General features: G+C 46.0%; 1 protein-coding gene across 2 annotated transcripts in view; it reads right to left on the bottom strand.

Moving 5' to 3' along the window:
* Window positions 1-26,945, bottom strand: part of LOC122930455 (apoptosis-inducing factor 3-like) — a 133,310-nt gene that overhangs the window by 88,945 nt on the left and 17,420 nt on the right. For both annotated transcript variants that reach the window (XM_044283876.1, XM_044283877.1), the window contains exons 5-9: window positions 25,808-25,917; window positions 16,322-16,366; window positions 16,158-16,239; window positions 3,184-3,296; window positions 2,706-2,792 (exon numbers count right to left, since the gene is read on the bottom strand). In XM_044283876.1, coding sequence (XP_044139811.1) covers window positions 2,706-2,792; window positions 3,184-3,296; window positions 16,158-16,239; window positions 16,322-16,366; window positions 25,808-25,917 — 437 coding nt within the window. The remainder of the gene's footprint in view (window positions 1-2,705; window positions 2,793-3,183; window positions 3,297-16,157; window positions 16,240-16,321; window positions 16,367-25,807; window positions 25,918-26,945) is intronic.

Below are 26,945 nucleotides of genomic sequence, written 5' to 3'. Positions count from 1 at the left end.
GGGCAAATTACTGTGTGGGGGCAGTGTGGGGCAAATTACTGTGTGGGGGCAAACTACTATATGGGGGCAGTGTGGGGCAAATTACTGTGTGGGGGCAGTGTGGGGCAAATTACTGTGTTGGGGCAAATTACTGTGTGGGGGCAAACTACTATATGGGGGCAGTTTGGGGGAAATTACTTTGTGGGGGCAAATTACTATGGGGGGATTACTATGTGGGGGCAGTGTGGTGGAAATTACTATATGGGGGTGTTGCTATTGGGGAGGCACTATAGGGGCAATTCTATTATTTCTGGGGACACTATACAGGGATTATTGCCTGGAGCACAATAGAGGGTGGTATTATTACTGGGGTCTCTAGGGGACATTTTAGCTGCTGTGGACACTATAGGAACATTTGGGGTAATTTATCAAACTGGTGTAATGCAGAACTGGCTTAGTTGCCCATAGCAGCCAATCAGATTCCACCTTTCATATTTGACAGCTCTTTTGGAAATCCAGTTCTACTTTACACCAGTTTGATAAATTACCCCAATTATATCAGGGTCACTATTTTTTCAGCAGTATAGTTCCTGGGGCATTGGGGAGCACAACGGGCACAGTATTGGGGGTGGCAGGATGACACTGTGGGGACACCAGGATGAGGAGGTTGATGGAAAAACTGAGAAATCTAACGTGTCTGTGTTACAAACTGTAGAGACGAGATGCAGCTAAAAGAATTTGCCATGGTGGTCTGGGTCAAATGGAGGAGAAGAGGAAATAGAAGGTCTACATGACAGGAGATGTCACTGGATGTAACAGGTATGTGGTGCTGTATTCTCCTCCATGTCTTTTTTATTACAATTATATGTATTTTAAATTTGACGACCAAATTTTTCAGTTTAGGACCCAATTTGGGGTATTTTTTTTTTGGTCTGAAGATGCCATATGGCCTAAGAAGAGACTGTGGCGCTCATAAAGCACCGCAGCCTCTTCATACAAAAAACAAAACTAAAATGGAGGGGGGGGGGGGCCAAGTTGGGTAGACAGCCCTGGGCCTATCATGCACTTAATCCGACCCTGCCATCCACATATCTGAACCAGTGACTGAGTGCAATTTCTGGGTAGGTGTTTAGGTCTTTCCATTCCACTTCCTGCATGAACAGGTTAGGCTACTTTCACACTTGCGTTTTGTGCGAAACCGTCATGGACGGATCCGTTCAGATAATACAGCCATTTGCATCCGTTCAGAACGGATCAGTTTGTATTATCTTTAACATAGCCAAGACGGATCCGTCTTGAACACCACTGAAAGTCAATGGAGGACGGATCAGTTTTCAATTGTGCCAGATTGTGTCAGTGAGAACGGATCCATCCCCATTGACTTACATTGTGTGCCAGGACGGATCCGTTTGGCTCAGTTTCATCAGACAGATAAGGGGCAAGCAGCGTTTTGGGGTCTGTCTCCAAAGCGGAATGGTGAGTAAACTGATGCATTCTGAGCGGATCCTTTTCCATTCAGAATGCATTAGAATGCAAACTGATCTGTTTTGGACCGCTTGTGAGAGCCCTGAACGGATCTCACAAATGGAAATCCAAAACGCCAGTGTGAAAGTAGCCTTAGCCTCAATGGCTGAAACTGGTGATCAAAACAGGTCAGACATAGGTCTAGCAAGAAACAAACTTGATCTGGATTTATATTTGCTCTGCTGCTGAGGGTGTTGTCTTGTGTTAACCTTGTCCTCAACATTTGAACTACCTCTCTGGTGGGTCCATGTGTAAAGGAATGCAACGTCGAACGACACCACCATTTCCTCTGTACCGAGTATCAAGTCTTGGATTTTAGATGTGAATTCCTGGGAGTTCCGGATATGGTGCTCCGTATTTCCAAACAGAGGGGCTATAATTTTGGCTATGTATTTGGCCATGTTGTAGGTCACTGCCACTGACATCTTACCTCCACGAGGCCTGTGATTTGTGTTGATTATAATAAACTGACTAAAGCATGAGTCACCAGTGTTTAATGCAGAGATTTCTTGTACAAGTCATTCTAATTGAGAAATCCAGATGAATAACTAGCAAAACCTCTTCAGGAGAAAATACAAGTCTCATTGCTCTGACTTATTACTTACACTAGACTGTGGACTGACTGGTGGCAGCACTTACACTAGACTGTGGACTGACTGGTGGCAGCACTTACACTAGACTGTGGACTGACTGGTGGCAGCACTTACACTAGACTGTGGACTGACTGGTGGCAGCACTGGTTGTCCCCCCTTAGCCAATTCAAATACCTAATACATAATACCCAATTTGTGTCAAATTCTGTAACACTTTACCCAGCAGATGTCCACTATTCTATGTCACCAATTACATACAGTATTTATAAGTGTGATGGGGAGGGGGATATTTGTGGGCGTCATACAAGGGAGAAGAAGGGCCCTCATCTAATATTTGATCTGGGGCTCAGATTACACTAGTTACACCACTGGTTTGTAGAATATGAGCATCCTCCATAGTTACAACGTAAATTCATATATTTACAGGTATTTGTGATTAATGACACATTCCAGCACTGAGAGCTGGATTCTGTCCTTATGACACAAAGCATCCTTCAGGATAGGATTAGTACAAATGTTGACATCATGTTTGACATTATTGAGAACACTAAATTCAACCATGACAAAATCTGCAAAAACGTAAAAAAAAGTTTAATGTATAACAATTACCTCTTTCTCTGTCCATACTTCAAGATCATGCTCTTTGTAAAATTCTGTAGAACGCAAATAGATCTCCACAGCTTTTGCATTCATTGCCTGCAGGAATATAGTAAATTTTAATAAAGAAGCAGCAATGAAAAAGGGTATGGATAAATGTATAAGAAGGTTAAGCTAGAAACTAAACGTGGTAAGATATTTCTTGGCGGATTCAACTCATTTTGCAGGATGTGCAGAAAAATGTATGTCTATTGTGGACAATTTTTGCATTTCTACATTAACTTGTAGAAGAAGCAAACTCAGAGAACTGGCTTTATGTACTTGTGTAATTATTATCTATAAAATATATAAATGTTCTTTCACCATCACCACTCAAAATTTAGGAGCAGAGACCCCTGACATAGGCAAATGAACCCCACCAACAGTCATAGAAAGCCACAGAAACAATAACTTTTCATAGCACACCGCAGGGTAAGCGCGTACTACAGACCTTGCTAAGCTTGGTCCTGTCATATGGGACATGCTTCTCTCTTGTCACCAGAACAATCCTCCCTTTATAATCTTCCTGGCGGAGTGTTTCAGCACACACCAAGGCAGAAGGACCTACAGTAACAGGGAAGAGAAAAATCAGAAACGTCTTGTATTATTTTTTTAAAGGAAAGACCAGACACTGCCAAATTATCAGGAGGCAACAGAGGCACCAAAATATAACTTCCTTGAGACAGACTAAAAGATGAGGATTTGGGCACAGTGATAGCCTGAAGGGGAGAACTCCACCGGCATCAGAGGAGAAATAATGAGACAGAAATGTTCAGATGAAAACTTTACCTGGCCAGACTTGCCTGACCCTAACATAGGGGGACATTTATCAAAACTGGCATATCCATCCGCCAATCTTGATCACCCTGCACTGGCATCAGATGCACCTAATATATTAAGAGACAGATGCCTATTAACAAATTAGGCGCATCTCTGCCCTGTCGTGTGCCAGAAATTGAAGTCTATGCCAGCTACAAGCTGGCGCAGATTTCAGCTATTACTATAACTTTTGCCAGAGAGTGGCAGAAGTAATGGTAGCGGGTGGTGCGATGTCCCGCCACTTGCGCTAAGCCCTGCCCTTTTTCCTGTCCTGCCTAAAAAGTTGCAAATTATGGTGCACCTATAAGGTGCACCATAATGTGTGATTTTATTTATGCCACAATAGTGCGTAAAGTGGTTAATAAATGTCCCTCATTGAGTCTATTACAGGTTACTGAACTGTACTGAAATAGCCCTAACCAAAGTGACGAATGACCTGTTAACCACCAAAGTTGAATTTCATTACTCTGCGTTTCTCCTTCGACTTGTCTTCTGTTTGACACAATCGACCACTTCCTCCAATTATAAATATACCATCTAAACTGCTGCCAATACACTACTACAGTATCTCAACAACTTCTACCCTCACCTACAATCTCATAGATTTTAAGCTCTTATGGGCAGGGTCCTCTCCCCCTCTCTACCATTTTGCCTGGAATTAATGGAACTTTAACCAGTGGTAGACTCCCATAGATTTTAAACATCTGGGCGGTCTGCATTTAGCTCTGCAAGGACATTTCTGAATGTCCTTGCAGAGTTCGCAGCTGCGTTAGCGACAGCTGGCTTCCCCATAGAGAAGGCAGAGATTTTTTAATTTTATTTTTTATGTCCCTGCCTTCCACCTCACTGTTTATACAGTGCTCAAAGCAGTGTTGTGTTGCTCTGTGGCAATGCTGCTTCCTGCTCTAGTCCCAGCTATATGTGATCACTGAGTGCCAGGTAACTTTCCCAGGTATAACACAATAATAATAATAATAAATGAATAAAACAATACAATAAAAATGTAAAAAAATAAAGTCACATGCATCACCAAAAAAAAAAAAAAAAAAAAGTGGCTTTCGAAGAAGTATGCACTAAAATAAAAAATTAAAAATGTGATTGGTTAAGAAGTGGTTTTGAACTGGTTAAAATATATAATAATAATAATGGTAATCATTTTGCGTAATAGTATGATTCTGTAGCCATCATAAAAATTGTTAAATAATATTACCAGTTACAGTTGCCAAATTCTGCAGGAGCTACTCTGTAGATACACTGTAATTTGTCCACTATTTTGCATTGTATACAGCTTAGAACATGCACCGGCTTCTGCAAGGTCTATGAAAAAGCATACAAAGACTAGGCCCTTTATAAGATGGTACATGTCCTATGCAGAGCTCTATGAAAGGTAGTATGGTGAACAATGCATTTCAACACATTAAAGACACTGTGCAGCCTGTTCGTATTGATGACCTAAACTCAGGATAAGTCATCAATATCTGATCGGCAGGGGTCAGACACCCGGCATTCCCTGCCGACCAGATGTTTGAGGAGGAGGTGCTCCCTGTGAGCACTGCTTCCTCTTCATTACACTGCACATAGTCTCGGAAGTGCAGTGCAATTGAATGGGGTGAGTACTTGTAATTCGCTGTGCCACTGCTACAGGGGAGAAGACACGTAGTGTAATGAAGAGGAGGTGGCGCACCATGCGGGGTGCCGTGTATTGGATCACTGTTGATCAGATATTGATGACCTATACTGAGAATAGATCATCAATATACAGGTCCTTCTAAAAAAATTAGCATATTGTGATAAAGTTCATTATTTTCTGTAATGTACTGATAAACATTAGACTTTCATATATTTTAGATTAATTACACACAACTGAAGTAGTTCAAGCCTTTTATATGTTTTAATATTGATGATTTTGGCATACAGCTCATGAAAACCCAAAATTCCTATCTTAAAAAATTAGCATATCATGAAAAGGTTCTTTAAACGAGCTATTAACCTAATCATCTGAATCAACTAATTAACTCTAAACACCTGCAAAAGATTCCTGAGGCTTTTAAAAACTCCCAGCCTGGTTCATTACTCAAAACTGCAATAATGGGTAAGACTGCCGACCTGACTGCTGTCCAGAAGGCCATCATTGACACCCTCAAGCAAGAGGGTAAGACACAGAAAGAAATTTCTGAACGAATAGGCTGTTCCCAGAGTGCTGTATCAAGGCACCTCAGTGGGAAGTCTGTGGGAAGGAAAAAGTGTGGCAGAAAACGCTGCACAACGAGAAGAGGTGACCGGACCCTGAGGAAGATTGTGGAGAAGGACCGATTCCAGACCTTGGGGGACCTGCGGAAGCAGTGGACCGAGTCTGGAGTAGAAACATCCAGAGCCACCGTGTACAGGCGCGTGCAGGAAATGGGCTACAGGTGCCGCATTCCCCAGGTCAAGCCACTTTTGAACCAGAAACAGCGGCAGAAGCGCCTGACCTGGGCTACAGAGAAGCAGCACTGGACTGTTGCTCAGTGGTCCAAAGTACTTTTTGATGAAAGCAAATTTTGCATGTCATTCGGAAATCAAGGTGCCAGAGTCTGGAGGAAGACTGGGGAGAGGGAAATGCCAAAATGCCTGAAGTCCAGTGTCAAGTACCCACAGTCAGTGATGGTCTGGGGTGCCATGTCCGCTGCTGGTGTTGGTCCACTGTGTTTTATCAAGGGCAGGGTCAATGCAGCTAGCTATCAGGAGATTTTGGAGCACTTCATGCTTCCATCTGCTGAAAAGCTTTATGGAGATGAAGATGTCATTTTTCAGCACGACCTGGCACCTGCTCACAGTGCCAAAACCACTGGTAAATGGTTTACTGACCATGGTATTACTGTGCTCAATTGGCCTGCCAACTCTCCTGACTTGAACCCCATAGAGAATCTGTGGGATATTGGGAAGAGAAAGTTGAGAGACGCAAGACCCAACACTCTGGATGAGCTTAAGGCCGCTATCGAAGCATCCTGGGCCTCCATAACACCTCAGCAGTGCCACAGGCTGATTGCCTTGTCATGGTCTTACCTCCTTGCTGTTCCCTTCGTTTGACATGTGCTGGCGGCCATCTTGGTTTCTGGGTTTTCTTGTAGCCTCCCACCCTGCGGCTCCTCCTTCCCACTGGGAGGAGCTGGATGCCTAGCTCATATATATAGGAGGACTGTGGCTTCAGTTCCTTGCTTGGTCCTCCTGTGTTCACATGCTTCCAAGACTGCTGCTGCTTCTGGTTCCTGATCCTGGCCTCGTCTGACTACCCCGTTGGTTCCTGATTCCGGCTTCGTCTGACTACCCCGTTGGTTCCTGATTCCGGCTTCGTCTGACTACCCCGTTGGTTCCTGTTCCTGGCTTCGTCTGACTACCCTTCTGGTTCCTGACCTCCGTCTCCGCAAGACCCTGCTTCGGTTTAGCCATCCGTTCGGACTTTGCTTACGGCTTGCTCTTCAATAAAACCTTCTTATTTTCCACTTATCTCTTGTTGTACGTCTGGTTCATGGTTCCGTGACATGCCTCCATGCCACGCCGCATTGAAGCAGTCATTTCTGCAAAAGGATTCCCGACCAAGTATTGAGTGCATAACTGAACATAATTATTTGAAGGTTGACTTTTTTTGTATTAAAAACACTTATTTTATTGGTCGGATGAAATATGCTAATTTTTTTAGATAGGAATTTTGGGTTTTCATGAGCTGTATGCCAAAATCATCAATATTAAAACAATAAAAGGCTTGAACTACTTCAGTTGTGTGTAATGAATCTAAAATATATGAAAGTCTAATATTTATCAGTACATTACAGAAAATAATGAACTTTATCACAATATGCAAATTTTTTTAGAAGGACCTGTACACTGCCTGCACAACCCCTTTAACCTGTATAGGAAACATATGTAAAGTAAGAGATAGGAATGCACATGTTTTAAAGCGGATTAAAGTGGACTATATTTATCTTCCTAGAATTCCTAATTACATGTGGCCTTGCAGTAGGATATGAGGAGTATATTCATTGATATGGTTACCTATACACAGGGGCCTCCACTAACCTTAATCGGGACCTGCAAGCTATTTATTACAGGAAGGCTGGTCGAGCATTTTACAGTAATTATTAGAAGGGGTTTATCCTGAGACAATTACCACCTGCAGCCTTTAACCCCTTTGGGACCAGGTCAGTTTTGGGAGCAATGTTTTGCATTTTGCTTCACCACTTTCTAAGAGCCATGACCAGTTAATTATTTTCCATCAAATGCCAAATAAGGACTTGTTTTTTGTACTTTGTTGTACTTTTTAATGGAACCATTTAATGTTTCATATAATATATTGTGGGTCACTACTACTACTTTAATAAAAAAATAAAAATAAATGAAAATCCATTAAAAACAAAATTGCATCGTGTTGCCAAATTCTGAAACCCATAGCTTTTCAAATTTTTTTTTTTTTTGATGGAGGTGTGTGAGGGCATGCTTTTTTTCTGAAGTGAATGAGTGAGCTTTTTTGTGAAGTGTGTATCTTTTTTGGGATTACTTGATTCTTTGAATGACTGGTTTCATTGCGAGTTATCTGCGAATTATAATTTTTTAATTGCAATTTTTGGGGAGGCAAAATGACAAAAAAATAATAATCTGGTATTGTTGTTTTCAATCAGTGTTCACTGTGTGGGATAAGTAACGTGATATTTTAGTAGTTAGGACATTTTCAAATGCAAAAAAATACTATTTTTTTCAATTTTTAATATTTTTGTTTAAAGGCTATGTACACCTTTGGGGCATTTTTTTTAAAATCATTGCATTGTACTCAGTTTGAGCTAAAAATATTTTTTTGAATAAAGAGAAAAAAAAGAGAAAGAGAAAGAGAGAAAGACTGAACAGACATTCACACCACTAAAAGCTATGTTTTATGGAAGCAGAGAGGCCAAAAAAGGTATTTGAAACAGTTATGTAATGTTCCTACTGTTAATATAGTGATTGAAACTGTATACTGAGCCAGTTATATGTGTGTCTACTTACAGTTCCACCAAATTCAATTGCAAACTACAAATAAACAATTGCAGCCATTCAAATTCCATATTGCAATTCAAATTGCATACAACCATCCCAGATCATACTCAACCAATCTGCAAATAGTTACTGTTAACTGCATATTACAAATTGCGACCAAATTCAGACAGTAAACTACTAGTTAGACCTCAGATATACCTCTCAGAGAGATCATAAAGTGTGTAAGGGATAGTCTCTTTTCAGGGGGTCACACTCACAGATATCTCACCAGACAACGGATTTTAATGTCCAAACTGTGCATTTATTATAAAGGATAGTCCAGTTATACATCACTGGGTGGGGTGAGGTTCCTGCACCGCCAACACTTAAAACACAAATAAACTCCTGCCCATCTAGGCGCTACCTAAACACAATACGTCCCTACCTCACTCAGAGCTCAGTTCACACATGGACAACATATGCGGCTTTCCTCAGCCAACTTCAATACTGCAGCCTCAAGGCTGTGGCAACTCCAGTACCTTTTGGGGGAGTGTGGCTCAGTAGTCCTCCAGACGCTGGGCGTGCAACCCTCGTTCTCTAGGTTCTCCAAACCTCAGGCTATTAGAAGCCTTGTGGCCCCCCAGTCCTCCTGACTGAGACCACACACAGAGCCTCTGCTTCACAAAACAGTCTTGCTCTCCCTCCTCAGACTGACCTACTCTGAGGCGCTTTATGCAAGCCTGATTACAGCAGGCCTCACCTGCGATCACCAAATGTATACAGAAATGTGTCAGCAAACTATGCTTTGCTGAGACTACTACCACTCTCTGAATTTTATTTGTCTCACCCATCTGAGGTACCTGAAATGGGACAACACACCTTCCAGCACTGTTCACATTACCACATGTGCTTAAAATAACTTAAAATGAGAGTACAGATACTCGAGAGAAATATATCCACCATTTTATGTTGAATGACAAGATTGAACAGTTGAACCACCATCTTATGCATACCGCCATCTTGTGATATCTTTTCAACACGTGTTATGTACAAGGACTAACTGCTGCGGAGGCGGCAGTGTTATATATGAAGAAAAGTGGAAGTTAATAAAGAAGTTAATTTCAAGCATTTGGTGTGCTCTTTAAACCTACTGTTTCCATAGAACGGGCGCTAGAGGAATTACAGAGTAATAGACAATCTGCTTAGACAAAGTCTAATGGCACAGCGCAAAAGGCACTTCATAGTGCTGCGCCTGCCACAGTGCCCCCTCCATAGTAATAAAGCCCTCTGTGCTCCCTCTGTATTTAGAAAAAAAAAAAAAAAAACAACACATAACTACTCACTTTGTCCCGTTCCTGAAGCTCACATACCTTTCTTCCCTGCAGGCACAGATCCCTCTGCAACACTCTGGGCGGAGCTTATGCAGATTTCTGGGCTGCAGGCTCCGCCCACACAGGCCAACAGCACGATCTGTGCTTGGCAGGCTGAATGGTGGAGTGGGGAGAAGTCTTCCTGCTTCACCATTCAGAACGTCGCTGGCCTAAAGGAGGGGAGGAGCGCTGGGAGCTGAGCAGTGAGTGACAGGACCTAGCTCTCTGCACTCTACTAATGAGCGCTTCCATCTGTATTGATGGAAGCCCTCATTGCTTCTGGCAACCCCCTGAGAGCAAGCACCCGGGGCGGACCGCCCCCCACTCCACCACTGTTCTTATCTTACTGATAAGAATGTGGCGTAAATAAGTGTTGAATAGATTTTAGTAATTTAGAGATAAGGTTTATTAGAGGACTGGCACAAAGTGAAGATTGCAATTACTTACCGGTAATTGGTTTTTCCTCTAGCCTCCACAGCGGCACGAGTCATAGGAGTATTACCCCGCCTCCCCCAGGGACAGGAAACAACGTGGAGATCTTTAAATAGCCCCCTCCCCTTACCTGCTCCAGTAAATAACCGAGAAACTCTGAAATGGATGCAACATAGTATTTATCAATCAAATCAGAACAACAAAATGCCAGAAAATAACGGACTCCAGAAGACATTACATAAATGTGGGGGGAATTTCCCCGTGCTGCTGTGGAGGCTAGAGGAAAAAACAATTACCGGTCGATTCATAGGAGGTAACAGAGAAATTAAATATTTAGGGTGGGACTACGGCAGATAACACTCTGCGAGAAAACGATAAGTCCTTATTTTTAGACGCATCTAATTGATAATTTTTGAAAAAGATGGAAGGTGAAGACCAGGTGGCTGCCTGGCATATCTGCTCCAGAGGGACATCTGCTGACTCAGCCCAGGAAGCCGCGATTGACCGCATTGAATGAGCTTTAAGTCCTTTTGGAGTAGAGACATCTTTCAATTTGTAACAGAACAAAATTGCTGATCTGATCCATCTGCCGATGGTTGTCTTGCTTTCCGCCTGTCCTTTGTTTGGCCTGACAAATTAAACGAAAAGTCTGTCTTTTCTGTTGCCTTAAGATAAGCTAACACCGCTCTGAATTTCCAGATTATGAAAACGCTTCTCTTCCGGACAACCTGTTGGAGAACCGAATGATGGTAGTGAGACTTCCTGCAGACAGTGGAATTTTGAGACAAACTTGGGCAAAAAATAGGGAGAGTGTTAACACTAACCTACCATCTCTAACAGTTAGATAGGGGGGTCTACATGAGACGCCTGCAATTCGCCCACTCTCCTAGCTGTAGTGATTGCCACAAGATTTTTTTATTTTTATGATAGTAATCTCAAAGAGATTTCGGATAGCGGCTCAAAAGGGGACTCTATTAGAGCAGATAAAACTCAATTTTAATCCCACGGAGGAACCGTGGATCTGACTATAAGTTCATTTCTCCGGGCCCCTTTTACAAATCTTTTAATGAGATCTACATCTGCTAGCTTTGTATCTAGAAAAGCACTCAGGGATGATATCTGGACTTGAATGGTGCAGATTTTTACACCTTTGTTTAAACTGGCCTGCAGAAAATCTAAAATAATAGATACATTAAAAGGGGCCAGAAGTCTTATATTTTGCAAACTTTAAAAAAGCTTCCCAGACTCTACGGTAAATTTTTGATGCAATAATCTTTCGACTGCATAGAATAGTAGAAATTACCGTATCTGAAAGGCCTTTTCTCCTTAACAATTCCCACTCTGGTTCCAAGCTGCCAGTCGAAGATGTGTTGACCTGGGGTGTAAAACCGGGCCCTGATTAAGAAGGTCTGGAAGATCCAGTATAATCCAGAAATCTCCTGCTGACATGTTGAAGAGTAGGGAAAACCACGACCTTCTTGGCCAGTAGGGCGCTACTAGGATTAGCCTGAATTTTTCCTGTAACACTTTTTTCAGAATGTTGGGAATTAAGGCAAACAGAGGAAATGCATACATGGTCTCGTTCGGCCAAGGATGGGAGAGTGCATCCACGAACAAAGGTCGATCTTTGTAGGATAGGGAACAAAATGTCTGTCTGTTTTGTCTTGTTGCAAATAGGCCCAAGTCTGGAAGAGACCACTTTTCTGTTATATGAAGAAAAACCTGTTGATTTAAAGTCCACTCCCCTGCCTTCAAGATATGTATCTCTACTTAGATAGTCTGCGACTTTGTTGTCCTTTCCTTTTATATGGAATTTTATATGTAATTGAGTGTATATTCTTTTCTGCCCATCAAAATATTTTTTTACTTTCGCCAAGGACGTACTTTTTGTACCTCCCAGTTTGTTCAGGTAAGTTACCCGCAGTGATGTTGCCTGATAAAATGTTTATCTCTTTTCCTTTTATTTCTGATTGAAGTGCTCTCAAGGCCTCCCAAACTGCAGATAGCTCTCTTAGATTCGAGGAGGACAGACTGAGATTCTGACCCCACATCCCTTGTACAATAGACAGGTTTGAATGAGCCCCCCAACCAGATCTGCTAGCATCTGTTGTAATTGTTATAGTGCTTGTTTGTCACCAAGATACTCCCTTGCAAAGGTTTCTCCAATTTAAGGAGTCTTTTACATACTAGGGAACTCTTACCTTATTTTCCAAGGAGGATATGCTTTTGTTCCAATTCTTTAACAATAATGCCTGCAGGATCTAAGAATGGGCTTGTGCCCATTTTACAGCTGGAATTGAAGAATACATAAGTCCCAGCACCTTCATTACCATTCGAACAGTCACTTTTTTCCTGCTGCGAAATATAGAAATTTCCTCCATGATCCTTGATAGTTTTTCTTCTGGGAGAAAGGTCTTCATAACATTTGAGTACAACAACATGCCCCAAAAAACTTTCCTTCTTTCGGGACAAAAATCTGATTTCTATAGATCAGGGATGTTCAACCTGCGGCCCTCCAGCTGGTGCAAAACTACAACTCCCAGAATGCTCGGACAGCCTACAGCTATCGTCCAAGTGGGGAAAAAACTTTTTAGTCTTCCTCCCACTGTGCTTCTGGCATCATTGATAGTAGATTTTTGGAAGGAATTTGCTGGGTTAAAAAGAAAACCTTTGCCCCTTCCTCTATCCGTCTGCCATCCCCTTGTGGATGCGTCGAAGTTCCGTCTCTGATGAAAATTTCTAGGATCTGACTGAAAACCTCTCTTATTTGTAGCTTTCTCATGGATGTCGTCGAGTACTGATCCAAAAACTATCACCCTCACATGGGATACCACATAACTTATTTTTTGAGCTGGAATCACCTGACCAGGATCTCAGACACACTGCTCTCCTAGTGGCATTGGAGAGAGTTGCCGACCTGGTTGCCAATTTCAGTGTCGACATAGGCATCATCTAAAAAAATTGGCTGCTTGTTTAAACATAGGCAAGGAAGCAATAATGTCCTCCCTTGGGGCTTCTGCCATCAAATGTTCTTCCATTTGGTTAACCCATGTAGCCATGGATCTGGCCGTGTAAGTGGCAGCTATGATTGGTCTTAAAATGGCCATAGAGGCTTCCCAAGATTTTTTTTACGAAGGGTTAACTTTTTTTGTCCATGGGGTCTTTTAAGAGACCTAAGTCCTCAAAGGGGAGAGCAGATTTTTTTGTTATTTTTGCCTCCGGGGCATCTACTTTTGGACATTTATCCCAAAAAGTGGTGTCTTCTTCAGTAAAACGATATTTCCTTTTTAGAATCCTGGAGACCCCAGGTCCTTTCTCTAGGTCAGTCCACTCCTTAATAAGTTTGGTAATATTTGAATGTGGGGGGAAAAAAAACCTCTAAACATAAGGCCCTGAACAGATTTTGGTTGTTTAGAGTCTTCTAAATGTAAGGTTGCCCTTATAGTTTTATAGGGAATAAGTGTCCTCTATGGAACAAAGTGGACGACCAGACTCGTCCTCAGAGGATTCAGAGTCGACCTCAGAAGGTAACTCCCCTTCATCAAAATCATCTTCTTGTAGATCAATTTCAGAAGGGGCGGACCTGACAGATGTGGAGGTGGATGGTTTTTTAGATGTGAATGCCAATTTAAGGTCCACAGCGCTGCTCACTACCTCTTTGATAATGTTTCTAATATTATCCAGAAGGGAAGGAGATTCTTCAGATATAATCTTTTCTAGACATCCCACACATAGGGTTTTTTTTATGACCGGAAGGCAGTCCTTTTTTACAAATAGAACACTTTTTGACATGCTGAGAAGATTCAGCCAACTTTTGTGTCTCCCTGACCTAGGGAACATATAAGAAAAAAGGCGCATTCAGAAGGGGGCAGCCTTTGGTCATAAAAAGAATTGGTCTAAATAGCCCCTCACCCATGGTAAAAAAAGATTGTTTCTACAACAACAGTGAGCAACAGAGAAGAGAAACATCATTAAATACCCACAGGGGATGAGAGCTTACCGGGCTGTTGGATTTTATCGAGTCTGCAGACTTCCAGACGCTGTCTGACTCTCCTGGTGCCGACATGTTACCAGCAAGGACACTGGAAACCACTTCACTCCCTTTTTTTAAAACGCTCATTGCCTAAGGGGAAGTACGTCATACATCTGCCTCCTGTGAAGTCTCAGCTTTTGTTCCGAGATCTTGCCTGCATACGTGACCCGGTCGTCCTAATGCGATACTTCTCACGGACGCTACCTCCACCGGAGGACTTGTGCCAAAGATACAGGAAGGACCGCACCGCGAGTCCCGCGACCCTGATCTCCACCCAGCACACTCTTCCGGATCTTCAGCCAGGCATCAATTTAATAAAGAAAATTCCTGCCCAAGCCTTTCCAGCAGGAGGATCTCCACATATCCCCAGAGGGACATGAAACAACTGGAGCAGTTAAGGGGAGGGGGCTATTTAAAGATCTCCACGTTGTTTCCTGTCCCTGGGGGACGCAGGGTAATCCTCCTATGAATCGTGCCGCTGTGGAGGCATTTGGAAAAGTACCATTCACACAGCTAAACAGTTAACCCCTTGTGACAGAACAGCTCAATATTTTTAAATAATGCTAGAGACAGTCTCATGGGATGGAACTACTGAACGAATACCTTCTTCAGTGTCACGCAATAAGCGATGCTTTCTGCATTAAAGCCTCTTTCAGCTGCTGTACAGGTGCTCTGCCTCCCCATCAAACAAACGTAATATATGCCAAGCAGAGATACAGAATGAGAGGTGGCACTCACCAGCTTCTTCAAGCGACTACACTGTTTATTTGTACCCAGAATAAAAAATGTGGTTACATTGCAGGGGATGAGGGTGGACAACTTACATAAACCACAGGCACAGATGAGCCGTTTTGTGCTTCCTCAGGCCACTACGTACGTCATGAAGTATTACGTTTCACTTTTTTATGCCTGCTTCCAGAATAGTCATGGAAACCATGAACGCTTCTGGAAGGTGGCATTGCAACAATACATGTAAACATTACAGACCCATTCACTATATCCATACAATAATCTCCTATGAACACACTCGCCGCTCATCTGTGTCTGTGGTTTATGTAAGTTGTCCACCCTCACCCCCTGAAATGTGACCATATTTTTTGTTCTGGATACAAATAAACAGTGAAGTCGCTTGAGGAAGCTGGTGAGTGCCGTCTCATTCTGTATCGCTGCTTGGCGTAGCTCAATATTTTTAATAAATACCAATTGAAGAAGTAATTTTTAGCCCAAAATGCAATCATAAAAAAAAATAATAATAAATTGCCCCCAAAGGTGTACATAGTCTTTAAATATTTAAAAAAAAAAAAAACTTATTTTACTGATGAATACATTTTTTTTGTTCCCTTAGGGGACCTGTACAAGTCACAGCAATACTTCACTTTGCTTCCAATCTACTACACACTAGCAGAGACAGGTGCCATGATAGGTTATGTAAGGCTGTTGAGAGGTCTTTAGAAGCCCCCTGGCTGCCATGACAACCAATAAGCACCAGATGATTTCACCATGGGGGGGAGGGCAAACAGATGAAGCTCCCACCCTCTCTCTAATTGCTCAGATGCCACAGTTGCTACTGACTGCAACATCTGAGGAGGTCAAACGGCCAGGATCAGATATCGGAGAATGCAGTTGAATAACACAGCCAACAGATGCTGTAGGCTCAGCTCGTAAGCCCGCTCCATACACTTCCTGCAAACGATGTATAGTTGCACAAAGAGATTAAAATCTTCCTTGAGCAAACTCATTACCATATTAAATGAGAATTCCTCATACAATAACACACGCTATTACCTGTTCCAATTATTACAACAGTGCTTCTGTCCCCAGCACAGCGGCTGCTCATGGATTTTATCCGTTTAGTGCTCTCCAATGCCTACAGTTAAAGAACAGCTCATTGGTTGCCATTACATATGAAAACAGCAATGCCCCAATACATAAATACGTTAGTAATTTACCTTTTTACTGGTGACAATGTACACACTGCCATTTTCTACTGTGATCTGCAGGGAAGAGGAAAACAAAGGCTGGGAATTAAACACATTTTCTATATACTGTAATTAATGCACTAGGCAAACCAGCTTTTCCTGGTAGTCCACAAAATTTCATCAAAGTGGTTATCCCACAACCAACCATTTTTACTGAAAGCCTACGGCAAGGATTACATGGCGACATCGATTGCATAACACCTGTCTCAGCCAAGATCGTTGAGTAGCAGTGATCCCATAGAAATGAATGGAATCGATGTGACAGTCGCAAGAAATCCTAATGCCCTAATCAAACTCTCTCGAATATACTTTATTAATGAACTTTCTATTTTTACTATTTTTTTCCCTACCTAAAGTGCACCATTTACTGTGCGCCTAAAACTCAATTCAATTCTCAGAAGCAGGAGCCCGCTCCGCTCAACTAATCCTAACATAGTACATGGGTACAGGGTACCCACGTGCTATGCCAGGAATTAGTAATAGTCCAGGGAGCACGGACAGGAGCAGAAATATGCGCTCCTGCCTGTACTCACAGCGCTGCTGCGGCCTATTGATAAAACGTACTCTGTACACCGCTGAGCTGTCAGCAATGTACAGAGAACTGAGTTTTAAGCGCACCGTGTAGTCGCTTTAGGTAATAAAAAAAGTTGTAAAAATAGAAAATTAATTAATAAAGTATATTAGAGATAGTTTAATTAGGGCATTAGGGATAACATATTAAAAGTTTAGATAAAGGCTTAGTTACTCTTTAAAACAAGCCATATGAAGTCCTGTTGTTTGCAGTTTGCCACAAGCCATGTAGGACACACAGCAAACATGTAGAAGAAGGTGATCTGGTCAGATGAGACCAAAGTTGAACTTTTTGGCTTAACTGCAAAACGCTATGTACGGCGGAAAATTAACACATCACCCTGAACACACCATCCTCCCTGTGAAACATGGTAGTGGCAGCATCATGCTGTGGGGATGCTTTTCTTCAGCAGGGACAGGGAAGCTGGTCAGAGAGTTAGGGCTTTTTCATATGAACGTCGGGGCTCTGTGCCCGTGCTGTGGACTGCATACTTGAATGGGTCTGCAAATCTGGAGTGCTTCTGTGGTATTCCGTTCCGCAAAAAGATAGAATAATTTCTATCTTTTTGCGGAACGGACGGATTGTGGACCCCATTCAAGTGAATGAGTCTGCCATCCGCATGCAGCTGCCCCACGGGCACGGAGTCCTTACGTTCATGTGAAAGAGCCCTTAATAGAAAGATGGATAGAGCTAAAAACAGGTCAATCCTGGAAGAAAACCTGTTAGAGGCTACAAAAGACTTGAGACTGGGGTGGAAGTTCACCTTCCAGCAGACAACGACCCTAAACATACAGCCAGAGCTACAATGAAATGGTTTTTAATCAAAGCATAATTAGGTGTTAGAATGGCCCAGTTAGAAAGTCCAGACTTAAATCCCATTGAGAATCTGTGGCAAGACTTGAAAATTGCTGCTCACAGATTCTCTCCATCCAACCTGACTGTGCTTCAGCTATTTAGCAAAAAAAAAAAAAAAAAAATGGGCAAAAAGTTCAGCCTCTAGATATGCAAAGCTGGTAGAGACACATAGCCCAGAGGACTTGCAGCTGTAATTGCAGCAAAAGGTGGTCCTACAAAGTATTGATTCAGAGTCAGTGGCGTCGCGAAGGGGTGGCCAGAGGGGGCCACGGCCCCCCCTACATCACGCTGTGCCCCCCATCTGAAATGCCCCCCCCAACTGAGCGGCCGCAGGGCACAGGGAGATGAGCGCTTCCATTGCGCTCATCTCCATAGTCATCTGCCTGTGCTAGTGCAGCGGGGCAGGGGATGGAGAGGCGTGTCCCTTCCCCTTCGTCTGATTGGATGCCGTCCTAGTGCCTGCAGCCTATCAGAGGCAGGCACAGGCGGCGCGATGATGTCATCGTGCCGCCTGAGCCATACAGCGCGGGACACAGGCCAGAAGAGGCCTGCATCGCATCGCTGACATGGAGGTAAGTGTTTTTTTTTTATATGTACAATAGTTTTACAAGCACATTAGGGGGGGGTCTCTTGTTACTGGCACATGATGGGGGGGGGGGATCTTGTTACTGGCACATGATGGGGGGGCACTATAGGGGCATCTACTGAAGCCACAAAGAAGGGGTATTTTATATGAGGGGCTCTGTACAGTAGCATTTTATACTGGGACACATTCTGGTGGGTACTATGGGGAAGGGGGAGAGGAGTACTATGGAGTCATCTACGGGGGGCACTATGAAGGGGTATTTTTATACTTGCAAATTATGGGGGACACTGAAGGCATCTACTGGGGCATTTTATACTGGTACATTATGGGGGGCACTAGGAGGAAGGGGGTAGAGGAGCACTATGGGGGCACTATATAGGGGTATTTTATACTGGCACATTATAGGGGCACTATGGGGACATTAGCTCAACTGGAGGCATTACAAGTTTTTTTTTTTGCACTGTCACATTATAAGGAGAATTATATCTACTGGCGGGGCATTATGGTGGGCTTTAATACTCCCCCATGGTATGAGCCCCTAGTAAAAGCACCAGCCTCTCCCTGCTTTGCGACCCCACTGCCCCTTCTCCAAATCCTTATTATGAAATCATTCTCATTAGGATAAAACACAACATCAGCTTCACCGAGCCCCCGGCCAAGTATTGAAGTGGTGTCCAAGATCCCCAAGGGCCAAGCAACTGCAAGTTTTCATGTAAAAATATGTTTATGTTATACACACATAGCATACACTGTGACACACAATATACAGTATACCTCTACACTGTGTTGTCTGTTCTATAAGCACCATTGTTTTGTGGTGGCGGACAGAAAATAATCTGGAAGTGCCCCTCCCAAGACCAGGTTCTGGATCCGCCACTGGACCGCTCACAGTCTAAACTGTCATCCGTATCCTCTGACCTGCAGAAATCAGCGCTCTCTCAGTAACAACTAACAGGCAGTGCCTGTAGACTGTAGCCTGGCCCTGTTACCGAAGCTAGCTGAGTGGTGTAAAGTTAAGGTACTAGTAGAGATGAGCGGCTGCTTAATCCTGATTTAAAGTTAGTTACTGCAGGATATAGATTACAGTTTAGAAATGTCAAATGTACACTCCTGTGAGTGGCGGGGAGGGAGATCTGTGGATGACACTGTTATGGAGAGGGATCTGTGGATGACACTTATAGCGAGAGGGATCTGTGGATGACACTGTTATGGAGCGGGAAATGGGGATGACACTGTCATGGGGTGGATCTGTGGATGACACATATAGCATAAGATGCTATATACGGTATTTGTGGTCGTGGCCACCAGGTACGTACCTGACCCCTACCTAGGGAACCTAACCCTAAGCGGTCAGAGTTGTGCCGCAACCGCGTCGTGGAGGGACGCCTGAAAGAGGGCATCCCCTTTGAGAGTAACAGAAAAAAGGGGGTCGGGTGGGAGGGAGAACTTCGTACGTCGTACACATGTGGGAGGGTGCCGGCGGCTGATATAGGCGGCCAAGCCCCTCCCACAAATACAGGCCAATGAATCGGCCTTACACTTGTGGTCGTGGCCACCAGGTACGTACCTGACCCCTACCTAGGGAACCTAACCCTAAGCGGTCAGAGTTGTGCCGCAACCGCGTCGTGGAGGGACGCCTGAAAGAGGGCAAGAGACATACTGATAGGCAAAGTACTTTATTGTGGCGTAATTACAAAGCCAGGTTCTGAAACGCTGTTGACATTTCGGTATCGGGGTGAGGTATGTAACGGGTGAAACATGCCGAGTGCCAACGCCCTAATTTCTGAATTACGTGCGCTGGTACCTGATTCTTGGAGGCTGCAGATGCAGCGCCTATGCGGAACGAATGTCCTGAGATAGCGGAGGGGTCACCACCCAGGCTGGCCACCAATGACCTGACATGGGACACGAACTGATGGGTGGTGAGTGGAACCACCCCGAAGGGTAACAGTGGGCTGTTAGGCCCGGACCCCGACAAGGCGGACCGTAGTTGACGGAGCACCGTGACGGGACACCACTGGTGTGAAGTGGGATAGAAGGAGACCGGGACAGGGGGGCCCACCTGGGAGGTCTTAGACGTCCTGAGCAGTAACGTGAACCCCTCGGAGTTCTGGACCAGCTGGCTGACCGTGAGGAACTTGCTATTGCCGGAAGAGCAGGTGAACTCCCCGGGCCTCAGAAAGCCGTAAAAGGCTAAATAGATGGCAGATTTGAGTACCAAGCTGGGCAAAACCCCGAACGGATTACTGTCCAGGACGTCGGATAGATTGCGGAAGAGGGGCCCGGTGACCGCTTGCCTACTGCCTCGGCCTTGAGGCCCGCATTTACTTAAGCCCTTGAGTGCTGCTTTAACAGCATGCATGGCGAAAACTGATGGTTGTTCGGGATGACTGACGGAGAGAAAATGTTGTACTCCCGCTAGGTATGACCTTACTGTACTGTGGGAGAGCTTGTGCACTGAGTGGCAGTAGCCAATAAACGCCAGGATGTAATCTGGAAAACTGGATTCCCCCTGAGGATGCTCCCCTTGGAACCTGCAGAACATCTTCCACCCGGTGTGGTATGCTCGAGTCGTGTTGGGCGAGAGAGAATTGCGAATCAGAGCGTGGGCCGTCTCAAGGTGGTCGGTTATGTTAACATTAAGGACTCGTGAGGAGGAACGGTGGCGCCTGTCGCATCTGCCTCTGGCATGATCTGAAAGAAACGGTAAAAGTTAGCCCTGGATAAGGCGTCGGCAGCCAGGTTTCGCTCACCTGGTACATGTGCGCTATGGACGTGGAAATGGTGGTGTAGGGACAGCTGAACTAACCGCCTAAGGAAACCCATGACGTGGCTTGATTTTGACGATCCACTGTTTATGATGTCTACGACGGCTGCGTTATCTGTCACAAACAGGACGGACTGGTTCGCCCAGAGACTGCCCCATACGTGAGCAGCTACCACAATGGGGTACAGCTCAAACAGTGCCGAGGAGTGGAGGAACCCTGGGATTAGTACCGCCTCGGCCGGCCATCTGTCTGCAACCCAGTGTGAGCCAAAAACAGCGGCAAACCCTGTGCCGGCTGCCGCGTCCGAGAAGACTAAGGGGGACTGGCACGACAGCTTGGGGACGAATAGGGACACCCCGTTCCACTGGTCCAGGAAATGATCCCACATACGGAGATCCGCTAAGGCCTGGCTGTCCAGACGCACTGGGCTGTCCTGTTCTGGGGCGGTGCTTAGGAGCGCCAGCAGGCGGGATACAAACGTTCTGCCTTGCGGAATGATGCGCATAGCAAAATTCAGCATACCCAGTAGCGACTGAAGGTCAGTCTTGGTGACCACCGACGTGGCTGAAAACCTGTGGATCACTTCTCGGACTCTCGTTAGCTTGTCCGAGGGTAACCTGGCTAACATGCGTTGGGAGTCCAACTCGATGCCCAAAAAGGTGATCACGGTGGACGGGCCCTCTACTTTTTTGGAAGAAACAGGTACCCCCAACTGGGAAAAACACCTTAGTAGCTTCCCCAGCCCCAGAGGGGCAGCCCCTGGCCCCTCAATCAGTAGGAAGTCGTCTAGGTAATGGATGACAAATTCACAGCGCACCTTGTGTACCAGAACCCAGTGGAGGGCTTGGGCCAGCTGGTCGAAGAGCCAGGGGCTGCTCTTGGAACCGAAGGTGAGTTTTGTGGCAAAGTAATACAGGCCTCGCCACCTGATACCGTGCCATTGCCAGAGTGCTGGCATAATGGGGAGCAATTTGAAAGCGTCCGATATATCTGCTTTGGACAATGCGGACCCGGGACCTGTCTGCATGATGATGGCGATGGCTTGGTCTATGGAAGAGTACCTCATACCCACTTCTTCCGAAGGAATGAGGGAATTGAGACTGGGAACCTGTGAACCATGTGGGGCAGACAAGTCAATGATGAGTCTCTCCTTCTTACTGAACTTGCCTGTGACGACTCCTACGGGACTGACTCTCCACCGTTGAAATGGGGGTACTTCGAAAGGACCGATTAAGAACCCTTTGACTAACTCGGCTTCTATGAGTGTGTCTACTGAGCCAGGATTCCTTTCGGCTGACTGAAGGTTCCCACACTCATGTGTGACCTCTGGGGTCGTGATTAACCCTGTGTGGAAACCTTCATGGAACCCTGACACCAGGAACTGCACGAATCCTGGGTTGTGATGACCTTGCAACATTACTTGTAGGCGACTAGTATCGACCACGCTCATATAATTCTTTACCGATTTTAATGAACAAGCTACTCGGGGGTGAGCCCTGAAGCAGTTGGTACAGATATGCAACAAGCGGCACTGGCCGAAATTACAAGACGCGTAATTAAAATTGTTGCATATCTGTGCCCTACCTAACTGGACAATGGGTCGTCCTAGTTTGTCTACTGAACTGGGGGGCCTGAAGATGTCGAGTGGTCCTGCTGAGGAGCCGGAGGGGTATGACGTCGTGCCGACTGCCGACTTATGGCACCACTCTACTGAGTGGAAGATAGACTGACAGGCCGAACAGGAGGGAGCCTTCAGGCCTGCAAAGTGTCTGCAGAACAACTCAGTGTCCAAGACGGACCAGTCTGTGACATGTTGAAACTGGGACAGGGCTGCAGCTGCTTTGGCTGAGAACGAACAGTGGTAATCGTAGAACGCATTCCCACCATACCTATGTCCCAACTCAGTGACCCTAAAGAGGTATAGGTCTAGCTCCTCCCTCCTGTCCGGCCTGGCAGTACAGATGACGTCCCTGAAAAGGCTGATAGCCATGACGAACTCTGGAATGTTCAGTTTGCGATTGAGCCGGTGGTCGCGGCTTCTCAGCACCACCGAGACTTCCCCGCAGGCTATGACCTTGTTGTCGGAAAGGTCCCTGGAGGCTATTAGTAGCGAAGCGAGATTGATGTCCCTACCCTCTAGGATGTCCTTTCTGATGTTGATGGGGACAAAGTGAGACGGAGCCACGTTGGGGACTGGCTGGGCAGTGCGAATGTCTGCTGCCGCCGAGGTGGAGGCGACCGGAGGCTCGGGTGAAGAAACCGACACTGCCGAGTTGTGAGCCTCGACTGACTCGAGTCTAGCCTGTATGGACGTGACGGCCGAAGTCAAATTGTTCAGCATGAGGTGTAATTGGGCCAGCGATGTTTGTATCGTGGCTGCGGGGGGGATCACCGCCGCTGGGCACCAAGGAGTCTTTCCATAACCGGTACAGCTCTGCCTTCCTGGCTGACGCCGGGAAAGGAACACCCCGTCTCGTCAGCTCCGCCATCAGCTTGGGGATAGTCCAAGCACGCAGGGATAACGTGCTGCCCCCTTCGGACATTCTCATCCACTGATGCTTCCATGATATCAGACGCGTGCGACATCACAGCTGTGGAGAAAATAATGCAAGGTGACCGGCTACCCTGGGCGACCACCAAGTGCGTGAAGCTGTTTGACAACGTAGTAGAAAAAGGTGCACTGTCCCTGTGAAGCACACACCCTAACCCCCGACGGCCGTGAAAGAGTGGCCAGGAACCGCCACCTGAAGGTACACGCCAGGACCTGACTTACTTACCGACTGAGGAACACTGTGTTCTGAACCTCACGGAAGTTTTTAAATGGAAAAGGAAACCTGTACGTAAAAGAGTGCATGAGACCTCTCCCTTGCTAGTGATCAATACCTCCCGTCCACTGACGTGAGCCCCCGCTACCTTGTTCGTGGTAACTCGGGTGAATCCTAGACTGGCTTCTCTTGTGTGGATGTTTGAAAAAAATTTTTTTTTTTTTTTCTCTCCTTGCTCTAACCTGGGAAACAAGCAGCACAAAGAAACAAATCAACACGCAAGGTACAAACTGATGGAGCGCGAGCTGTGGGCAGTGGATTTGAACAATGGATGGGGATGGTGTTGATAGACGTTTTTCCGCCCCCCCCCCCCGACTCTGTCTGTCGTGTGTGGTGGACCCCTACCTACCTAAGCAGCACGGCGGCCCGTGCCAGACTTTAAGTGTGTGTGAGGCGCTGGCCATTGCATCCCCCACCGTGTTCCACTGTACCGCGTGGGGAGCGCGGAGCTCCCTGACACAGAGGACCAAGCGGGGGGATACTTGTGAGCAACAGCTCACGCCTCGCACTACACGACTTTGTGCCACGTGGAGAGTGACGCGTGTCCCTAGCAGGGTGCGCAGTGCAGGGGCGCCCTCCGTTCGAGGGCTGACCCGCCCGCCGGCTGGGCACACCTGCCACGTGGGGAGCCGCGCAGCCCTCAGGCCTAGAACGGCGCAGGGAGGACCCCCGGTGGTGAGGGCCTACCCCTGCAGATAATGAAAATGCCGCGTGGGGGGCCTCGCCGGTCCCTGGCGGAGCGCCCAGTGCGAGGGTGCCCTCCAGCCGTCTGTGGGCCGACCCTCCGCCGGCTGAGCGCGTCCGCCGCGTGGGGAACCGGCTTAGCCCCTTGGCATAACTGGAACAGGGGGGGTCTGAACATGGCGCCGCCTTCCCCCCTGTTCCCCTAAACATCGAGCCACGTGGGAGGCCCACCGCTCCCTGGTGGAGTGCCCAGTGCGGTGGTGCCCCCCTGAGTCCGGAGGGCCGACCCACCGTCGGCTGGGCAAATCCACCGCGTGGGGACACGGTGGTGCCCCCTGGCTTAGACAGAGACGGGGGGGGGGGGGCGTGTGTACGTTGCCCCACCCCGGTTGTGGTAAGGAGGGTCGTATGGAGCCTCCTTGATCCCTGGCACAGTGCGGTGGCAGGGGCGCTACCCCTCAACTGGGGGGCGGGCCCGCCGCTGGAGGCCACGCCCACTCCACGTGGGGGAGCGGGGCAGCGCCGGCAGACATGGAGCATGAGACGCGCCTGTGAAGGTAAGCTGAAGCGGCGGAGGAGGGAAGCGCGGTCTGCTGTGTGCTCCACCACCTCCATGACACCAGCGGGAGCGGGACGGGGGGCGAAGTGTTCCGGAGCGCGGGGCCCGCTTACCAACAGGGCCGACCGCACAATCGGACGTCCACTTACCTGGCCTGTTCGGCAGGACTGACAGGTACAACGCACGCTCCGGGACCCTGAGAACTTCGTACGTCGTACACATGTGGGAGGGTGCCGGCGGCTGATATAGGCGGCCAAGCCCCTCCCACAAATACAGGCCAATGAATCGGCCTTACACGTGTCATCCACAGATCCCCCTCCATAACAGTGTAATACACAGATCCCCCTCCCCCTCCTGTAACATGAAAAAATGTGGAAAAGTTCACGCGGTATGAATACTTTTTCAAGGCATGTAAGTAGCAACCAGTTAGTAAGGAACAGATTACCTGGGGCGTTTTGGAAGGGAGGTGATGTTACTTAGGAAACAATGATTTTTCATAAATGGTTATAATTACAAATAGTATTATTTTACATTATGTGTACAAGGAGGCTTGATTACGATTATGGAACTACCCCCTTTAAACATAAGACATGGGTACCAAATATTACCTTGAAGCAGGGTAGGCTGTCCAGCCCAGGAAACTCTTCTATGTCACCATTCCTGACATTGAAACAGGCACCGTGCCAAGGACAACGGACTCTGTCCCCTACCAGCACCCCTGAAATTCATTAGAAAATTAATTTATCAGTATCACCAAAATCATATTTATTGCTTGTTGCTTATGCAGCACCAACATATGCCGCAGAGCTGTACAGAGATTGTGAGCACACATGGGCACAGTAACTGATGCTATAGTTCTGCGCTATGCAGGACTATTTATAAAAAGGGCTGAAACAGCATTTATAATGAAATATATGCCGCCGGTACCACAGAAAATGACTATTCTTGATTGCGGACAAGAATAGGACATGCTCCATTTTTTTGCGGGGCCACTGAACGGAACTACAGATGCGGACAGCACACCGTGTATCTTTTGCGGCCCTGTTGAAATGAATGGGTCCGCACCCATTCCGCAAAATTGCGGAACGGATGCGGACTCATTCATATGGTCATGTAAATGTAGCCTAAGAGAACTTCCTTGCCGTTTTACACTTAGACTATTTTTTATGCCTAAAACAGACGTAGAAAATGGTAAATGAGATAACCCTGCCGGCACATTCTCTTCCCCACCCAATTTTTTAGACCCGACGTGAGCGTGGAGAAGTTATAGATTGCGAGGCAAATGACCTTTGCCCTTCCTATCAAACAAGCTGCCTTCATTAGGTGGTACATATAGGTAGGTGTGTACATATAGGTAGGTGTGTAGGCTCCTCCTCTCATTGGCTGCTGGATGCACATAGAGGTGACTAGGAGCAGCACACTGTATGTGCACAGTCTGCGCTCCTGAACATAGATGCCCAATGGCATAGGTAGGTTTAGCGTAGGACCTGCCTGACCTGAGACAACCTTGGCGCTGGGTAGGCGGCACAGATGGGTTTTAAAAGTATATTGGCTAAGAGTCTCCGATTTTATTACATCAGAGTGAGGGCTTAGTCCATATATAATACTTGCATCTATTTTGTTAGTGCACCATTATCTTTTTTTCTGTGACTTCTTTTCATGGATGTAGCTAGCGACATCTGCATATTTATTTATTACATTGTGCAGGATGTTTTTATCTTTTTTCTGTGATTTTTGTTCAAATGA

This window comes from Bufo gargarizans, chromosome 3 (genome assembly GCF_014858855.1).
Source record: "Bufo gargarizans isolate SCDJY-AF-19 chromosome 3, ASM1485885v1, whole genome shotgun sequence".
Lineage (NCBI taxonomy): Eukaryota > Metazoa > Chordata > Amphibia > Anura > Bufonidae > Bufo > Bufo gargarizans.
Note: the sequence above shows the minus strand (reverse complement) of the source record. Positions and strands in the feature narration are given on the sequence as shown.